General features: G+C 39.9%; 1 protein-coding gene across 1 annotated transcript; it reads left to right on the forward strand.

The window, feature by feature from the left end:
• The first annotated feature begins 8,238 nt into the window (after positions 1 to 8,238).
• Positions 8,239 to 19,660, forward strand: LOC112455699 (WD repeat-containing protein 63-like). The gene is given in 13 exon segments (XM_025017797.1): positions 8,239 to 8,416; positions 9,269 to 9,465; positions 9,713 to 10,144; positions 11,047 to 11,370; positions 11,556 to 11,804; positions 12,004 to 12,162; positions 13,843 to 14,174; positions 15,811 to 16,142; positions 16,364 to 16,592; positions 17,496 to 17,796; positions 18,212 to 18,388; positions 18,623 to 18,907; positions 19,367 to 19,660. Coding segments are annotated over 13 exon segments (3,489 nt in total).
• The last annotated feature ends 331 nt before the right edge of the window (positions 19,661 to 19,991 follow it).

Genomic DNA, 19,991 nt, shown 5'->3' on the forward strand with positions numbered 1-19,991 from the left:
TTTTCCGCCCGGGCTGTGAGAAAGCAGCGGGAATAAGGATCCGTGTAAAAGACTGACGGAGGAAAAATAAAACGTAACGAGAAATCGGAAGCAGAAGAATGGCGATCTACCGGAGGTCGTCGAGAGGAAACGCTCTCAAAATCGGACACGTGTTCAAAATGCTTGCGATTATTACCTCCGGAACAAGAAAAAGAATATTCCGTACTTTATCTTTTATTTTAATGAGCACGACGACTAAGTAAGAGAATTAGTTTTTAAATTATCATAAAAAAGCATTTATATTTTTATCTGAAGAAATGCCAAATATATTGTAAGATATTTTATAATTAATTATTTTGCAGATAATTCGACTTGTGTTTTATATTTTTTATTTCTAATTAAATAATGTAAATTACATATAATGTAACCTGCCTTACAGATAATGTAACCTGAGAACTAAATATTAGAGAAAAGAAAAATCGATAAAGCTAACATTGAAAATATTTGGTAACGTGTAAAAATACATGCTAATGAATAATTATTTATCTATCATATTTATTTAGCATATAAATTTACGTAGCATCTGAATGTATCGCATCATTAATAAACGATGGGAAATGAAGGTAAACGGCATCATAACGGCAACACGTCGCGTCGCGTAATACGTATATCACGTTATAGCTTCTGCCACATACCCGATTACTTCGTTAGCGGTATTACGCGAAGATGATAGCGACGCCGATCACGAGCCCTCGATGAATTAGCGATTACGCCAACATGATGCGCGCGGAGCGCTTTGAAGAGACTCGGCTTTGGGAAGGTTATTTCGGAGAAGAGAGAAGCGCGAGGAGAGAGAGAGAACAAACAGAGAGAGGAAGAGAGAGAGAGAGAGAGAGAGAAAGAGAAGCGCGCGAGTCCGTATTCGCGCGACGATTTAATCGAGTACAGCGTGCACGGCTGTGTCCAATCAATCCTGGGGAAACTGCGATCGGAAAGAGGAGCCCGCAACGCGTAGTGTACACCCGGGGGTGTACATTACACGGCCAGCCTAGGTCGGCAGTCACCTGGCTATCCGACGTGCCGATCGCCGTCGTCGGATATAATCCGGTCCCCCGTCCAGCCCAGCGAGAGAGACTGCGCTCACTCTCCCTTGGTTAATTGAAAATTAACCAACCGTCGTCCATCTGTGCACGCGGCCTCCACCCGCGCTCTAATCACGTTTCTCCCGGTTGCACGTTCTCTCGTTAACCCGATATGCATCATCCGCTGCCTACGACCGGGCCCTCACAGCGCCGATAAGTAAATCGGGCTTACGCGTCGTCGCAGATACGTGTTACGCGATCCGGCTTCCATCTCGATGATCAGGGATTGGCCTCCTCTTTCTCCCGTCATTAACGAGATACCTACCTACCCGCCTGTTTGTGTATGTGCGCGCACGTAATCAACCGTAGGAATATTGTGAGGAGAGAGTTATACGGATGCTCGGCAATTTTTCGTTCGTAGAACAAAGGACAAATCGCAATTAAATGCCAACCAACAGTCTAATATAAGAGAAACGTATCAAATTTTCAATAGAAATCGTTAATACGATCGATATCACCGTAATAACTCTCTCGTTCATTTTTAAACGATTCCCTATATGTGTCTAAATATACTTCTTGTGTCCTAAATTTTATCATCGTTATGCGAGTCTATTTTTATATTTTTATTTATTTGAAAATTTATTTAATTCCTCATTATTATCTATATTAATTTAAAATTTTTAAATCTATTTTTATTATTACAATTTATTACAAGAATAGATATGTTAGTAACCGCACCAATAATTTATATCAAATAATACAGAATAGCAATGGCCAATGCAGTATTTATCTTCACATTTCTGCATATACACATACATAATGCATACATACATACATATATGTATACATACCCTACATATATACATAAATCTATCTCCATTCGCATTTGTATGACGTACGAATGTAATATGCGTCCAATTTATAAAACAAGCATAACTCTCTCGGATTAAATAATAGAAATTACTTTAGGAGCAATTACAACTTTTTCTCATCTTCATCTGCGCGATTTTTACGTGCGAGTTCAGCAGAGACGAACGGATGAAATACAGATTAGATTTCAAAAAATGACGACGACTTCTTCTGCGAGGCTAAAAGAGATTTTCTGCAGCAGGAAAACGCGGGATATGGCGTGTCGGCATGTCGGCGAACTTTTTCCTTAAAATATCCGCTCAGCCCCGGGAACTCGCGTGGAAATCGCTACCGCGAGCGAACGACAGATGCGGCAGAATACCCGTTGCTCGCTCACTGCAGCAGCAGCAGCAACAGCTCGTGAAATTGTGATGGACCGCCATGCTGCCCATTCGATCAGACTTACCTCACTCAGATCGAATATACATTCCGCGACATTCCATCCCTCCCTCGTTCTCGCTGCGTCGTCTACTTCCTCCATCCCGCCTCTCTACCTTGCCCATGAGACATCTTCCGATACCGAGACAGCGACCTCATGAGATTTTACGAGCCGACGATGCGATTCCGTCCTATCTAACCCCCCCATCCACCCTTGCGCCCACGCTACACCATGTCGCGCTACTTTTGCATCGTATCGCCGTCGTTGCATCCGAGACTTTCAGGATTATATCGCTCGCATCTTCCTCCGTAAAATGCACCCTGGTCTTATTTTGGCCACGCGGCTCGCATGCAGCAAGTTTTTCAAAGCGCTCTTCGACCGTTGTCGTATAAGTTTTTCGAAATTCTTCATATAAGAAGTAGATAATGACCAATATGTGTACATAATACAAAATAAATAGATAATTTAGGTCGATTTTTAATCGATTGCCACTAATATTAATTTGTTCTGTACGTCAGTGAATTGTAAACACATTATTTCTAGATATATATAAAACCCATTATTACTCAATCTTATAATAACAACCCTCTCTGCTAAAATAATACTTCTCACATAATTAAATTGGTATTAATAGCCAATGTGATAATTTGATGTTAAATTTTACTTGAAATTCTCTATTATTGGCGATAAATTTATTGCAAAAAATATTCTGGCATCTCAAATTCCGATTCCTTCACTTTCCGACACGAGGATTTTTTACATACTTCTATTTATAATACTTTACTATCGACATATCAGAGAATTAGTAGATATCTCTATTAGAGTAGTGCGAGATAATCAATCCCTTTATTTCGAGATAGTCAGTCTATATTTGTACATAAAAACGTTTTGAAGGCAGACTAAGTATTTTTGGTTGTTTGTAATTTCAAATTTATCGTTAATATATAATATCTGTAGTTTTTTTTTAAGTTTTGCCGACTAATTTGATATAAAATGAAAATAGAAAAATTGTTGCGTTTCAAGTATCGTTTTTGACATTTCGCAGTAAAATCTCTCCGAAATACGAAATTGTCTTCGGTCAACGTCGTTATAGATAAAAAGATGCGAACTGCGACGTAGTATGCTGTACCCTTTACATGTAACCATGCTTCGACATTATTCATAATAATAAAAATAAAAATAGAGCGCGATTCGCTAAATGTCGGCGCGCGCGATGGAGAGTGGCAGAACAAAATTAAATCAGTCGTCTGTTCGGTGTATATCGGTTGCTGCACTATATTTCGGGCTCGTCGCTTCGCGTCAGACATTCGAAACGCTTCGGATAAAAATTTCAGAAGCACGAGCGACGACGCCGCGATTTGTCTGTTTTCGCAACGAAATAGGGACGATTCAATTTCGAAAAACCTTTACCGCGAGCGAAATAAACGAAGCAAAGACTTGTACGACATGCAGTACTGTCGAAATAGATACGTGGATAGCACGCAATCAGAAATTGAATAATTAGAGCCTTGAATGTCTGTGATTTAAATAACTTTTTGTACATACACACATATGTGCAAGCGTATAATAATTATTATACAATAAAAATAATATTATGTAATTACAAAAAAAAAGTTATTTTACTTGCTTGTCCCTTCGAAATTTACCTGTTATACACATTTTTTATTTATAATTTATAATTTAGAAGAATAGAATCTCTTTCTGAAATATTAGCTCATTAAATGTCTCACAGCCAAGCAGAGTCAGTATATATTTTTATCGAAACGTTTATACCGTTTGCCGCCACTGCCTTTTCCGAAAATTCAGGCCAGGAACATAAATTCCATTTCTCAAATAATTTTCTAGTGGGCTCGACGAGAGACGCTTTCATATGAAAATCTCACGGCTGTCAGATCGTCGTAAAAATTCATGTCACCGGGATGAACGGTGGCGTTAAAAACAACCCAATATTTTCAACGCGCCGCGCGTTTGTCCCAGCGATTCTCTATATCCACAGGGAGCACACCAAATTTGCGCAGGCGGACGAGTGCGCCGAATGAAAGCTAGAACGATAAAGCGTTCGCCGGACTACTACAAAAGCAGCGTAAAAGTTCCGTCCGGCGGGACTTAAAAAAAGCGTTCTATTCTAAATTTTCGAAATAAACGCGGCAGTAAATGCTGCGCGCTCTTGTAGGACTCCGGATATTTTAACATCTGTTCGCAATGAAACATCCTTTGCATCTCCGCGAAAGAAAGTGCCACTTAAACGCGGTTACTCCTTTCTCCTTCCACCCCTCTTTTTTTCTCTTTCCTCTCTCTTTCTCTCTCTCTCTCTCTCTCTCTCTCTCTCTCTCTCTCTCTCTCTCTCTCTTACACCACTTCATTATAAATAAATTATCTTCAGCTTCTTGTGGCGTTATAGTGATAAATTAACGGCGGAGAGATATGACGAGAATCAAGGTAGAAGAGCTTTGCACGTGTGTGCACGGAAAATATTTACATAAAACAGGAAATATCCGAGACATAATTTAAAAGTGGCAAGGTATACCACTTTTAAACTTTTACGAGAAAAAAACTATCACAATCAAATTTTACAAAAATATTAATACACTCAGCTCTCTTTTTATACGGTAGATACGTCCCGCGTGAGAATAAATCGCATTATTTATGGAAATTAATTTATCATTAGAAATTAAAATTAATGTCTATGTTACATGTACATGAGAAATTAGAACCATTTTTTAAAAACCCGCGTTATTTAAAAAAACTGTATAAAAAATATAGTATGTAATGAGGATAATGAGTCTTGAAAAGATCCTCATTTATTTCTCCCGCGCTATTTTTTCTGCATTTCTTGCTCTCGAAAATGGCGAGGACTTTCTACGGTTTTCCCTCTGACCGATCAATCGTCAGTGAGCGCATTTTCGGATCGTTTACGTTCTACAATTCTACATTGGGCGAAGAGGAAAGCACCACTCGACATTTCGGCGCGATAAATGGGGCGACCGGACACAGGGAAAATACCATCTCAATTTGATTCGATTAAACAGGAAATAGGCAGCGTGTATTTCCAATCTATGTGTGGTATATATTTGCAATTGATTAATCGCCGTACGGCCCGGCCGCGAAGCCAAATTGTCTAAACGCCGGAATCTATTTTTCCAACGGGCGTGCGAATCGCCGATTACCGGGCCCGCCGTCCAAACGCTGAAAATAACGATCGTCGAAGCGCGCATACAAAACATGCGGTCGTCGTGTATGCCCACGAAAATAGTAATAATTTAATTAAAAATTTTGTCTATATTAGACACATCTCAATCGATATAGATATATCCGCATCGCTTTGACACGCGACGACGCGATAAATGATAAAGCCATCAACAGACAAAGTTTCCATTTTCATCACGAAACTGATCCGTCTTACGGTGTAATACATGCGTTTTTACGGCGCATAAGTAAGGACAATATAAAGAAACTCTCAAATAAAAAGTCGCGAAATTGTAAGCCGCAAGTTACGCAATATCGTTCTAGGTAAAACTCTCTTTTAAAAAGGCGTGACTGGCACTTCTTTTTTTTTACGATTCACCGACATGCGCCAGGTACAAGATACATTTTTCAGGAAAGTGCCTGGCACGGCGCGCTAAAAGAAATCGAAAAGATAAGTCGTAAAAATGATATTTATTACTTCTAATAGCCGCGCGTTATGAATATTTCAAACTCGAAAGTAGAATGATGTAGGTAATGAATATGCACCGAGAAATGCACGAAGTATCCGAGTGCGCATCGAACAATGTTTTAAACTCAAGATAGATTTTGTTAGTGCATATTTACATTACACTTATCATTCAATACAGTTTTACTTTGACCCCTTAGCTTTAAACGCTTCTAATGATTCAGAATTATAGTTTTTCTTCATTTTCATTTCTTTTCTCCCTTTTTTTTATTTGTTCGTTCCCAAACTCAATAAATATTCGCTAAGTTGAGACAAGCGTCACATCATGCGCGGACACGATAACGCATGTTGGCGTAACAATGTTCTAATTGTGCGTGACAATACAATGTTAAACCCATTACACGTAAATGCAGCGCATTTGAATTTGTCGAATATTTGACAAGTGAACGCATTGTTTGGAACCGGCTCCGCGCGCATTCGCGAAAGTCATAAATTCCGCTGACAATTAGAGCGCAAACGCATACTGTCTATTCGAAATATGTATACATGCATAAATACACATGTATAGTACCACGAGAATATCCGGCATTGCGTGCAGAATGAAGTTGTCATCTACGTCGCCATAATCTTGGATAAATATTTGCCTCGTATTTAACGTAGAGAACGACCAACTCTCGTGCAATCATAACATCATAATGTGGCAGGGGATTAAGATGTGTGCAAAGTATGTATGAGGGTGTATAAGAACCGTTTATCTCGCTGCCATATACCGCGGGCGATAAGTTTTATAATTTGGTTAAAAATAGAGAATTTAAAGTCACTTTAACATTTTCACGATACACACCTATAATTCTATATTTCTTTTTGCATGTATTTTACTAGATGCATAAACAACATATATTTTAAACATAAGACCAGCATTATCGATAAAATCGAGGGAACAAAGCTTTCCCGGTAAAACAAATTACATGCACGAATTATAAATTAATACCAATTATATTGTTTTTGGTTATAAAGATATTGCCAAATTCATTGTACACTGTATTATCGGTATCAGATAGCATTTAATATTATACTGTAATAATTTATTATATTTGCCAAATAAAAGTTCGCCTCGGCAAACGAATAATATTTTGTTCCAGGCGTAATTGCATTTCAACAGTCGAGGCCGATGGAAACCTTTTAATTACGAGAGATACTATGCGAACCAGTTCCAACGCTGCAATTGCGTTATCTTTTATTCAAATAAAGAAAGTTTTATTTCTTTGCAGTTGTTTATATTTAAACAAATATATATACCGCATTTGAAAAATACATGACGAATATTCGCAGTGAAGAATACTAATTCGCATAATAATATAATTACAAATTATACCTTCTTTTCCTAATACCATTATTTGTTACAATAAACCTATTGTTTAATTTATATTATCAATTTGACGGTGTATCACATTTAAACGACGAGTTGGTCGATGAGCAATTAAATTGCTCATTGGGTTACAAAACGTTCCGTTAACGTTGACAATATACCTGTGGTATATCGAGTTTGCGAAATGGGTTAAGTGCACGGGCGACCCGTTTCATTCGCCTGATATAAAAACAATTAAATCGCCCTCATCGCTTGCGTTCGCACGTAAAAATTTCGAGGGAAAAAATTGATATTCCGAAACATCTAGCTACATCGCGCTACGCGATGGACGTGGGAGCCCCCCAGACGATGAGAATCGAAATTTCAATGTTCAATCAGACTGCAAATGTACCCGACTGAAATTTCGTTAAGCCTCGACGTGCGTCGTCAGCCAATTATATAGTTCGGATTAAAAACTTGTTACACCGACGCGACGCGACGTAACAATCGACGGATCGAGCCAATTCGCTCGTTTCGCCGATCGGACGTGAAGATTTCTTCTGTCTTTCATCTCGTATCGCATTCGGGTTAACATTCACCGCACGTCGGCGTCGTATCGATTCATAAGGGCCAAAGCACATAACATGGCGTAGCGATATACGACGGTCGTAGACCCCGACCTGACAGATCAGGATACGCCAAAGCTTGTGCGTTACTTACGTCCACGACTACGACTGTCATATGTGCTTTGGCCCTAACGCGTATTACGTTGTACGTATGTACGTACGTATCCGCGAACGCACGTAGTTTTATCTTTGCATGTCGATCGCATCAACGGAGACAACGAAGTCCCTGGAAACGTAAAATAATCGAGCGGACAGTTTACATCATGGAGGGAGAAATACGCGAAGCAAATGCGGAAAGAATGACAGGAAATGAAAAGTTTCAGGAGGTCGATACCGAGCGGGAATACAGATACGATGACTATTTCGAAGTGGGACAATCTCTCAGCTCAGGGGAAGAAGAACCTTGCGAGGAGAGGGAATGGGAAGAGGAAAAAAAACCGTGTAGGTTATAGTCACCGAGAGAAAATTTGACGTAATAACCATGATGAATATTTCACGATGTACATATTTTATATCAACGACGTGGGTATGCATGTTTCTTAAACCTATACCGGATGATATCTTGATGCACACGTCTATTTACTTCGGTATTCTCCGACAGGAACTAAAGTTAAAATAACACTAAATACGAAAACTGTGAGGCATTGTGCGGTGTATTCTTTTGGATTTGCATATAACAAAAAGATTTTGTTTTGTCAACTCGAAAACAAATATCCTTTAAATTGAAATACGCTCTGTTGTTGAAATACAACGCGCTGCATTCGAAGGAACAACATCGATAACGTTGAATGTAGAAATATTGAAACTTTGTAACGAATGGGTTAAAATTATGTACCGAACGAAGATCGATGATGCATACGGGATATACGCGTGTCGGGTGGAAGTACGCACTGTGTTAACAATGAAACGTAAACTTAGCCGAGCGTAAATACGTTCAAATATGAATGACGCGATTTAAAGCAGCGAGTTGGCAGAAATAATGAAAGAGATTATTGATTTTGGTTTGTTAAAATGTGAATCGTGCGAATCTGATAAATATATTGATTGATGTATTTAAATAACCTATTAAAATAAACTGGCTCAATATCTTTATTATTTTAATCAATCTACCATTTTGAAGTTTATTAGTCAAAAAGTTCTTAATATCTCGTTATACGACAACACAATTTATTTATTTAATAAATAAAACCCTGCTGTATTTTATCGTAAAAACTGGAATTACGTTTTTCATAATTTTTTTTATTTTTGAAAAATTACTCGTGAGTTACTTTATCTGTCTTATTATTCTGTCAGCTACACAAGATTGGGAAAAAGAGGCGAAGAAGAAAATCCGTATAGAAATGGATGATCCATCAATGCGAAGACGGAGAACTATCTATGATCTCAACTCTTACGCTTCTTCTCGACCGTCAGTAAGCGACATTTGGAAATTTAACACGACGCAGATAACCGCGGAGCCATCGAAGAAAATTCGATATTCCGCGTCGATGGTGAATATTTCAACATGCCAGCGGTTTATTCTATTTTCAAAACTTCGAGGTTATTGAATTGTTCAAACGTAAGACTTTAAAGGAATTCAACGGAAGTATATCTGAATAAGAATTAAGCCTGAATAAAAAAATTGTCATTAGTCTAATATATCGGCATTTATATCGAGTAATTTTAATTTCTACAATATTTCTGTAAAAGAGACATCTCTTTCAGAGAAAAAAGAAAAATATATTGATTTAATCTTAGGGAATACCGGGAATAGCGAGACTCGATCTGTCGCCGCTGACACAAAAGATCGTCGGGTGCATCATTGGCGAGGACGTTACCGCGGAATATCCATGGGTGCACGTTAGGAAGGATGTTATAGAGGATAATATAGATTTACATTCTGAGAGCAGCGACTTCCTGCCGGTGAAGGACGAGATTCACGCATTTCCTGATGAAAAGGTTTTCATCGGCTACGCACCGTCCCTGTCCGAAGAGGGCCAATTCTACATTGTCCTCACCGAGGAGGCTAGAGACGCTATAGTGAAGCACATACAGGAGCAAAGGGAGGATCACGAAAATCGCGTAAGGAACGCGATCTACAAATCTCCTGGCCGATGGCACGACTTGGGAAGCGGTGCCGTGGTCGATGCCAACGTCGTCAAAGACACAAGGCCATTATTCGAAATTGAGGTTTGCATTAAAGAATCATAGTCCGATTCGTTAAAGAGTCATAGTTCTGGTTTTCGGTGTTAAAAGTTACAGTTGCGGTTTGTTATAACATCAAAAAATCATAGTCTGGTTAACCTTTCATCACTTTCAATTAATTGAGATTGATATAATGTGCAAAAAATAATATCCTAATAAATAATTAGAAGATTTAATGCAATAATATCTAATTTAATATCTTAAGAACTTTTTTTTGAGAGAGAGAGAGAGGCGAAATTAATCTTAAACTTTGTAGAAATTAAACTTAAACTAATCTTTTAGTAAAAGAAGTAGATGCAAAATACTACACTAAATTCTTCAGTTGTTAATAAACATTATATGGATGGGACATGTTACATATCGCATTCCTGACTCGAGTGTTCTCTCGTAGCTTTCGTCGAACGACGTCGAAGCGACTTTTCACTCCGCCGTCGTCGAAACTTTTCGGTCGCGACTTGCATATCTATTCGAGCGAGTCCATATTTACATTCGAGCAACATAGTCCGTAAATTTTTGAAAATTTTTATTACATTTCGACAGCGCGCATTACCAGCGCATAAACTCGCGCGTGTGCGAGAGTGGAAATTGATAGTTTGCATTCGTTAATTCTAAGCCGCAGTATTAAACTGATTATCGTAAATTACTACTATAATTCTGCCTCTATAAATATACTAATCTCGGCGAATCGACAATAATATCGTAGCGGCATTCACAAATCACAATAAATAAATTAATCACTTTATCCTGATTTCGATCGGGCAAGAAGCAGTTTATAAATCTCGCGATCGTTTAATCGTATTTGCGAGAGGTATGTGATATGTACAGCCCAGCCCACACCGTTTATGATGTACCGAACGATCATATCTTTCGCATTTAATTACAATCAGGTTACATCTACCGCCGATTTGCTGAACGTGCCGATAAATCTAACGGACAGAAAGGCGGACGATCAGAGGGACGGATATATCGAGCTGCTACCGGATAACCGGCAAATATTTGAGAATGTACGGCGTAAATTGGTAAGCAGCTATACGCAAGTGACGCCGATCGTTCGACACAACGAGGCGCAAACGGCGCCATCGATACCTGTCAATTCCTGGTACCAATATCTGTACGAATACGAGACAGTCGATTTGTCTACTTACACCGAGGAAAAGATAGAGTCCTTGAAGGATTTCTTGGAACGTTACACCGGCAAAATGTGCGATCAGGTAATGTTACAAATTTATTGATTTTTACAATACTTTAAATAATAAAATATAAGTGTAATTGGGATATAATATATATCTTATCTTAATTTAATTATGAGCTAGACTAATTATTAAAATATTTAATTTCTTTTAAGACACGAGCTTAATGGATATAGCAAATACTTCTAATTTATTTACTGTCACAGATTTTAATGAACTCCACGTGGGATATATATACAAATGATTATGCAAATCTGGTGCTTAATGAAAAGGATACGCAGGCACCGGTGCCCATAGGTTATAAAGAACATCAGAGCTACTACGACGGAAAGCTCATTGCAGACAAAGTTATCAACGATCTCAGCTGGCATCCATTCTGGACCGGAACGGCGATAGCTACTTACACGCAACATGGGAAAGGGGAGCATCTAATAGGTCCTAAAACTTACGACGAGGTTTGGCATTACCCTGCAAATTACTTCTAAAAATTATATTTATTTTGTTCGTGAGGTTGATCTAAATTAATATTGAAGAACATTTTATCATTAATGCGGAACCAGCAAAACGTTTTTTTTTTATTTACGTAAATACACGCGCGTAATAAAATTATTATAATTTAATATATATAGTTTAAATCGTATTTCTTATAAATAGGTATTTTTAGCTTGTGAAGGCAACAATCGCGTCCTCATATGGTCCTTCACTGACTGTTTGTCACCTAAACTCATCCTCGAATGTCCAAGAGAAGTAACATCCGTTTCCGTCTGCCCTCTCGATAGCAGCATCATCATAGGTGGCTGTACAAATGGCCAGGTGATAAAAATAAATTCTATTTTTCCCACTTCAGCATACGTTTTCTTTTTTGTTGTCGTAGAATTAAGAAAAAAAACAGGAATTGTGAGATAATTCGACAGTAAAAGCGGATATGAATATTTTCCTCATTTTACAGACAAACGGCAATCCACCAATGTCGATTAACCCGTTACTGCCGATCCCCCGCGATACACCCCAATGCATTTGCGTTCGCTCGACACGTCATACCCGCGAATGAATAACGCGACACGCGCGTTATTCGTAAACAAATTCTTCCGACGGACGTTCAATCCAAATGGAACACGATCGATATCAATCACGTATATCGAAAAACACATCGCGTGGATCTACCTGGGTACTACCCCCGACTTGTCACCGCGTGCAGAGTTTCGGACGTGAAAATTCGAAAAGTGCCGAGCATCGACAATCATGGCAAACGCGAACAACGAACGCAACGTATGCAAGCGAATATCGTATGCAAGCGGGATCACCTGTCTCCATTAATCCATCGCTACGATCCTCCCACCGCTCCTCTCGATGTTCCACAATGTTCTAGATATCAGATGACACCCGGGACACGCGTTTGATCGGGCAATCGAATATCGTGAAACACGTGTATTAGAAAACGTCGCCAGACGACGAACACGAGTATCGGGAAATGCGCTTATCCCGGTTTCAAAAGTCAAAAGAAGTCAAGTCAAAAGAAACGGTGAAAATGTCAAACTTTTCATATATTTTTTTTAATAGATTGTTTCCTGCACATTTTCGAGCTATATAAAGTAATTCTTGGATATGTTTAAATACCTAAAAAAAAAAGAGCTTGAACACGTAGTCTTCGCGTGAATCAAAATAGTTAATGCGATACAATAGTCATCTGCGATCGTCCAAATATCGAAAAAGATTTTTTTGATTATGCAGTATTTAATTATGCATATTATTAAATTCTTTATACTACTATTTATGCTCTCAGTATTCGTTCTGACTTTAATCCATAAAGATTTATATCAAAAATTTAAATAAATGAAACTAAAAGCACAAAATTGTGCATTCTAATATAAATATAAACTAAAGTACACGCTGCAACTATAAAATGTTAATAAAAATAAAAATAAATATTAACAAAAACGACAAAAAGTGACAAACGGTTTCGAAATTAGGTTATATGACTAGTTTTATTTAGCGTTTTTCTGCGACGTACGGCATTTATTAAAATATTAATAAGAATACTAAAATAAGATTAAAATAGATTATAATAAAACATTACATCGCATTCGAGATATTCTTCTTTAATAATGCGAAGAACACAAAAATAACAGTGCAGAGTTCGACTTACTAGTCGAGACACTTCTATTATTAAAGAAAATAAAATTTAACTTCTTTTATTATAAAAAAATATCAATTTTTATTGAATTTATTAGCGAATATTATTTTATATTCCTATTTCTTATCAACGCTCTACTATTTTAATTAAAAACTCTGTGCGCATCTTGTTAATTGCCTGACACTACTTGCGAGCTCAAATTAGCAAATTTTATACGAGAAGAAACGTCTCCGAAAACGTACGGGAAAACATCCTCTTACAAGCTGCGACCGTGAAACGTAAAAGTCTAGGCTGTAGTGAAACGAGACGAGGGGCGGACAAGCGGATGACGATAAAATCCATCCATATCCTTCCCGTAGATCGCCATCTGGCACATTCCTGGCAAAATCGAGCAGGTGGAGACGGTGGTGGCGCAGACGGGCGCCCAAGTGAAGTACAGCATCGCGATGAGGAGCTTGATGACATGGATGCGCGAGACGACGGCAACGTCGTTGATCAGTCCGGCGGCAATGTCCGCCCTGAAGTACAGCCAGAAGGCGGGCATCACCCAGATAGTCTGGGTGCCCTCACATCACAAGGTCGACAAAAACGGTCGGATCTCGTCTTTGCCGGAAGACGCGCCCCTGGACAATCTAAGCTATCAGTTCGTAACCGCCAGCCAGGATGGCACGGTCGCCTTTTGGGATCTTAAGTAAGCATCGCCTTTGTCTATTGACTTTAACACGTTTATTATTTAACAGATGCTATTTATAGTTCTTAGATGTAATGTTTTTAGTTTTGAACAAGTCTTAATTTACCGATGAGAATAGTGCTTTTTGTATTCAAGAGCAATGCGTGATGAAATAATGTTTAAAAATAAAATAGGACGATTTTTTCAATCAACAGAAATAATTGGAAAAAATGGGGTGTAAAACGCATTTTGAGTAAATATGATCGACATCTTTATAATAAAGATATCAAGCACATGATTCTACCACGCTTGCAACAAGTTTACTTGAGAATTTAAGAAAGAGACTTTAAATCTTTAAAAGAGAAAAACTTCCTATATGTATTACTTTTTGTCCCTAAGTAAAATTTTACATTGCGGATTTAGCATTATCAACGGTCCTGTGAGAATCAGAAGAAGGATATTGATATTTCTGTCGCGTTACTCCATCGGTTAAGAATTAAACGTTAAGGAACTAAACGACGTGACCGTCGCGGAGTCGCATCGAATCAATGTCTCGATTCGGACGAATTTTCCTATGAAACTACGACGCCATTCGACTCGCAAGAGTAAGAAATAGAATATTCAAGAGATCCCAACGTATAGTCAGAGAGGATCCGTTTTCTTTATCTTTCAATTTCGCGACACCCGACATCGTCGTCCAGCGAAAACGTCACGTCGTTTTTCTTAAAAATGCCAAGAGCAACTCGAACGGCTGGCGCATGACGCGGCCTCCGGTCGATCTCAACCAGCAATTGGTAACCACGAGAAAGGTAGACGGTGCCGTCGTATCTCCCGAGACATGGAAGTTAGCGACTTCGAATGTTCGACGGGCGCGAAACTTGTCGCAAGCGAAACGTTAAAGAGCGAGCACCGTCTCTTGCCTTTCGAGTCCTCCTTTCCGGACGCGGGACGACGAACCGCCTTCCGCTTCCTCCCCCCCCCCGTCTCCTCGCCGTCATCCTTCTCGAGAAACTCTCTCGGTCTGCGGAACCGTAATGGTCCTGCGACTTGACTCTCCGTCGCTCCTCGATTCTCCGAAGTTGGCGTTTATATGGTCCGAAAATGGATAGACCATCCCTCTATAATCGTCGATCGGTATTCAGTCCTCGCTCCTAACCCTTCCCCGCCGTCCCTTACCGTCCAGAGTAGTCCTCCGGACCTGCTAACTCCCAAGCTCCTTGGCCTCGTCGATCTCTGTGCGCGCCCAGTGGGGTGCAAGGGAGAAAGCGCTCTTCATTTTGGCTGTGCCACAATGGCTATGTAGATGCTCCAATACCAGTGAATTGTTTCCTCACTTGATACGAAATTGGTGCGATATTTACGAGATTACATCCTATTCTGCGCCGAGAGAAAGGAGCGTATTTGCGCGAAACTGCACCGGTAGAGATCAATTTCCGCAGACAAAAGATTAATAAAAATCTTATAATGGATTTGGAGTTATTAGTAACCATCGATCATCAAAATTCTATTTTTTCTTTATGCAAGATATTTAAATCAATGAAAACACATCGCGTAAAATAATCTTCTAATAATCTATTTTTATTTTAACGTTATTTCGTTATTATTAACGAGATAACGTAAGATACATCTTTTTTTATCTCTGACGTTGGTACGAAAGATCGCAACCCTCGGAGAAGGACATTCGACAAGTTCGTAGACGGAAGAAGATTCGTCCAGATATTTCGAAATCCATGGCGCAGCCGGCGTCGCCCTTCAAGATCCTCGATCGCATGTTCAAGCCCGACTATATCCTCGTGATTCAATATCCGGACGAGAGCCGGCAACTCGTGATAACGACTCTCAGCATGTACAATCCAAAGTTTCGCAAGGAACAAGTCGAACCGTTCCCGGTGGCGAGAGACGACCTCACAATTAGAAAGTACTACAAACCTATAATCGAGAAGGCGAACTACGTCATGGAGCCGAAGATGCTCGTCGGAACCGTCGAAGGTAAGACGACTTGTATAACGTTTTCCCGCGACTCAATTTCCGACCGTTGACGTCTACGGGACTGAGACACGGCACGATTACATCCCGAGTTCATTAATGTTAATGCAATTCAGATGCGCGCGATTAAACACAATTAATTATACTTAAATCCCCTTGAATAAGATTGATCTAATTTAATATCAACGGCGTAAAGTGGATTAAAGCGTAAACGACGGCAACAGGTGATTTCGGGTGCATAACGTGGACCGGCTACGAATTCGCCACCGACGTAAGCGTGAATCGCGAGACGGCACGTTGGCTCTGGATGAAGAGGCTGCACGACGGACCGGTTACGCACTCGGTCAGATCCAATTATTACCATCAGGTAGTGGTCACGATAGGCGGGAAGATCTTCGCCGTATGGAGGGACGATTTTGGCGAGCCGCTCGTTTGGAAGAAGTCCAACGTCGGGTGAGTGGAAAAAATCGCGCGCGGGACTATTGTCCGACTAGAGCAAACTGAACTTTCCCTCCTGCGTCATAAATAAACGCCGGGAGCTAAGTGATTCTCCCGCGGAAAGGAGAGAATGGCGGAGGAGATAAAAAGAGAGGAAGCGACGAAGAGCTGTTCGCGTTGAAATAACCGCGGACGAGCGAGATCGCGGGAATTGCGCGCTGAGAAATTACTCCTCGAGGAGAAACGTCAATATCGCGAGAGTTAACGAAACATGGTCATGAATATACATAAACGCGGCAGTACGCGCGGTTCGTTCGCGTTTCATTGGAAATAAAAATAACGAGCGAGGCCGCGCGATAAATTGCCGCGGTGTACAGCATGTAATTGCGACGATAGCGTTTCTCATTGCCCGGCGCACACGAGCGCCGATGACCGTTCGCACGCTCGCTCGCGTTTCACGCGCCGCGCATAGTTTTCGAACGGCGAGAGTCGAACTTTCGGTATGATCTGCATGACAATACGATCATAACTTACATTTACAGCACCCGCGTGCTGTTACTACTCCGTTAATGAAAGCTATTTCCAATGTATGGCCGCGCGCGGTCGGTCCGCCGCAACAGTCATTATCGAGCGTTGTCGAGCCGATGCTCTCGCGATTCGAGCACTCGACAAACGGTCCATTCTGTCTCATTAACTCTATATATTTTTATTGATTTTGAAGAGAAAGAGAGAGAGCAACGCATATCTTGCATTTAAAATTATCTCCAAAATCAACTCTTTAGTATTGTGTGACATTGACAATTAATAAAACCGCTGTATAATTAACGTACAAAGACAGAAAGCAACATCGGATTAATGCTGATCACTTTTAGATCATCGATCTACTTTTCCTGCTATACTTTTTTTTATTAAACACAGATACTCGGCGTGCTCGTGGGGAATTATACGTCCGACCGTTTTGATCTTGGGACGAATGGACGGCACCGTAGAAATTTGGGATCTCATAGTAAAGAGTCACGAGCCGAGCTTCGTGCAGAGTCTATCCGGACGGATAATTACGGGTATCTACACGCACGAGCTACCGCTGGAGCCGCAGTGTATCGGATTTTGCGATTTCAACGGCTCTTTAAGGACGTTCACGGCGCCGCGTGTCTTACTGACGTACGACGTAGGCGACGTCGAGTGGATGAAAAAGTTCATCGACCGACAGGTTCAAAGGGTGAGATAAAAAGAGACGCGACAGCGATAGATCGAGAGCGATATCGATTAGACGTCTAAACGAAGTAACTCGAAATTTATGTTCCGGAAGGCAAATATGTCTTTATTAGACGAAAATAAATTGCATTATATATTTAGAACAGTAAAGACAATAATCATGCTTGTTATCAGTCTAATTATTTCGTTGCAACAAAATGTTTTGGAATAATTAGCCGAATTTTCACACGCATTCGCTTCGTAAAATTTTCTTTTTCCATAAGACGAAAATATACCAAAACTTAATAGGAGTCGTGTTCGTAAAAAAGATCCTCTCTCTTCATTTTTATAGTAATTCATCGTAATTTTACTACTAACGGTAATAAAAATTTCTTCATTCCTTCTATCTATAACGATTGCCTATTTCCGCATATGACTAGATAAGCGAGTTTCAAGCCTGGCAGGAAATGTGGCGCGAAACAAATCTCGAGGATATCGAGATGAAGAAGAAGCTCGGTAAAATGGAGGGGGAGAAAAAGCGCTTGGAGGCCGAGGAGAAGATTAAAGCTGACACGGTCGAAGCGGCAGGTCGCGCGACTACACCTACGAGATCCGCGGTACGACCACTCTGATATTCCACATCGATAAATAATTCAATGATTTTCATTCAATTCGTAGCCACGCTTCGGTCGGCAATTCGCACTACGCGGATAACCGCACCCGAACGAGTCGAACGATTATATAGTCACGTAAATAATGGCAAATTCCCGGTTCAGTCGCCGGGCACATCTCGCGCTGAGAAGAAAACCGATCTCCCTTTTTCTGCTAAGTTAATTTCGTGCTATTCACAGCGTCGGAAACCCTGGCAGTTCCTCGAAGAAGCCAAGGAACGGTGGATGTCAATGGAAGTAAAGCGCATGCAACGACTGATCCTGGAGAAAAAGGGGCTCAGAAAAGATGTCCTCGAGAGGCAGCGCGAGCCGATTCTCAGGTTGCGGCAGGAGGCGAGGGCAAAAAAGCGTAAGATACGCGAGATCCTGAATCTGCAGGACAAAATCTTTGAGGAAACCGTCGTGTACCTCTTCCCGGAGCAGCAGCGGCAGGAGCGCAGAGAAACTTTGTTGCCGCCTTTGCCAGTCTCTGCGGCCGACAGACGCTTAACGATCGACGAGTTCATTAAGAAGGAAACCGCTCCTCGAAAAGAAGTACGTCAAGGGAATCAATTAATCTTACTGCAATCCTTTGCAAATAATTAGTACAGTATCGTAATATAAAAAGCATATACGCTCGAATAAAAACATCACGATGGAAAGTGATAAAATATCGATATAATCGCGCACGGACGATTAAAATTGTAATAAAATTTTAGAGACTATTTAAAATAATAATGTTCTTTAACTGCTGAGTCTTGTTTATAGATGTATATTTCATTTGTTTAAAATGGAAAATAAACGGTACAAAGAAAAGTATTTTAATCTCACATCCATATCGTCAATGTTTCTTACGTGTATAAAAGAAAAATTTATAATATATTTTTTCTAGACTTTTATCTCTTACGTAAAAATTGCACGTATCAAAATGTTTATCTCCATCAGATACAAAGTATGCCAATGACATTAGATACTAATTATTCTCTCTGTTAAAAGGGCGTTTTTGCCGATCCTGAGGAAGAAATTATATACAATTTTCTGGAGGTGCAAGCCGAGGCTCTGGCCAAATTAAAGAGCACGCCTTTCGAACGCACGTTCGACTGGCGCAAAGTACTTGCGCAAGGGAAGTCAAGGAGAAGATCGATGGACATCGAACTCAAGAAGTTAAACAGGCCGAAGAAGACGTGCAAAGTGGACGGTGCCGTAAACGATGCATCACGTCTTGCCTGCAACGTATAAAACATGTACAAAGATACATCTCTATTTTACATTTTGACTTGTGTTTTTCTATTTCTGAGATACCAGATTTATATAACTCAGATTTATGTAGACAATTTTGCTCATTAGCTTTGCGAAAAGAAAAGAATTTGCTGCAAATTAATTTGATATGCTAAACCACACCACACAGCGAGTTCTGTACCAATTTATTTTTGAGTTAGCCAAAGGTTCGAATGCGCGACAACAATTTCGATAAGTTTAGATAATTACATATGTTGTATCATAATACTGTAATGTTATTTCACGAATTTTCAGTCGTGGCTTAATATATTTCAGAGCTATAACCATGTCT

Source organism: Temnothorax curvispinosus, unplaced genomic scaffold (assembly GCF_003070985.1).
Source record: "Temnothorax curvispinosus isolate PA1 unplaced genomic scaffold, ASM307098v1 QBEX01006326.1, whole genome shotgun sequence".
NCBI classification, from domain to species: Eukaryota; Metazoa; Arthropoda; class Insecta; order Hymenoptera; family Formicidae; genus Temnothorax; species Temnothorax curvispinosus.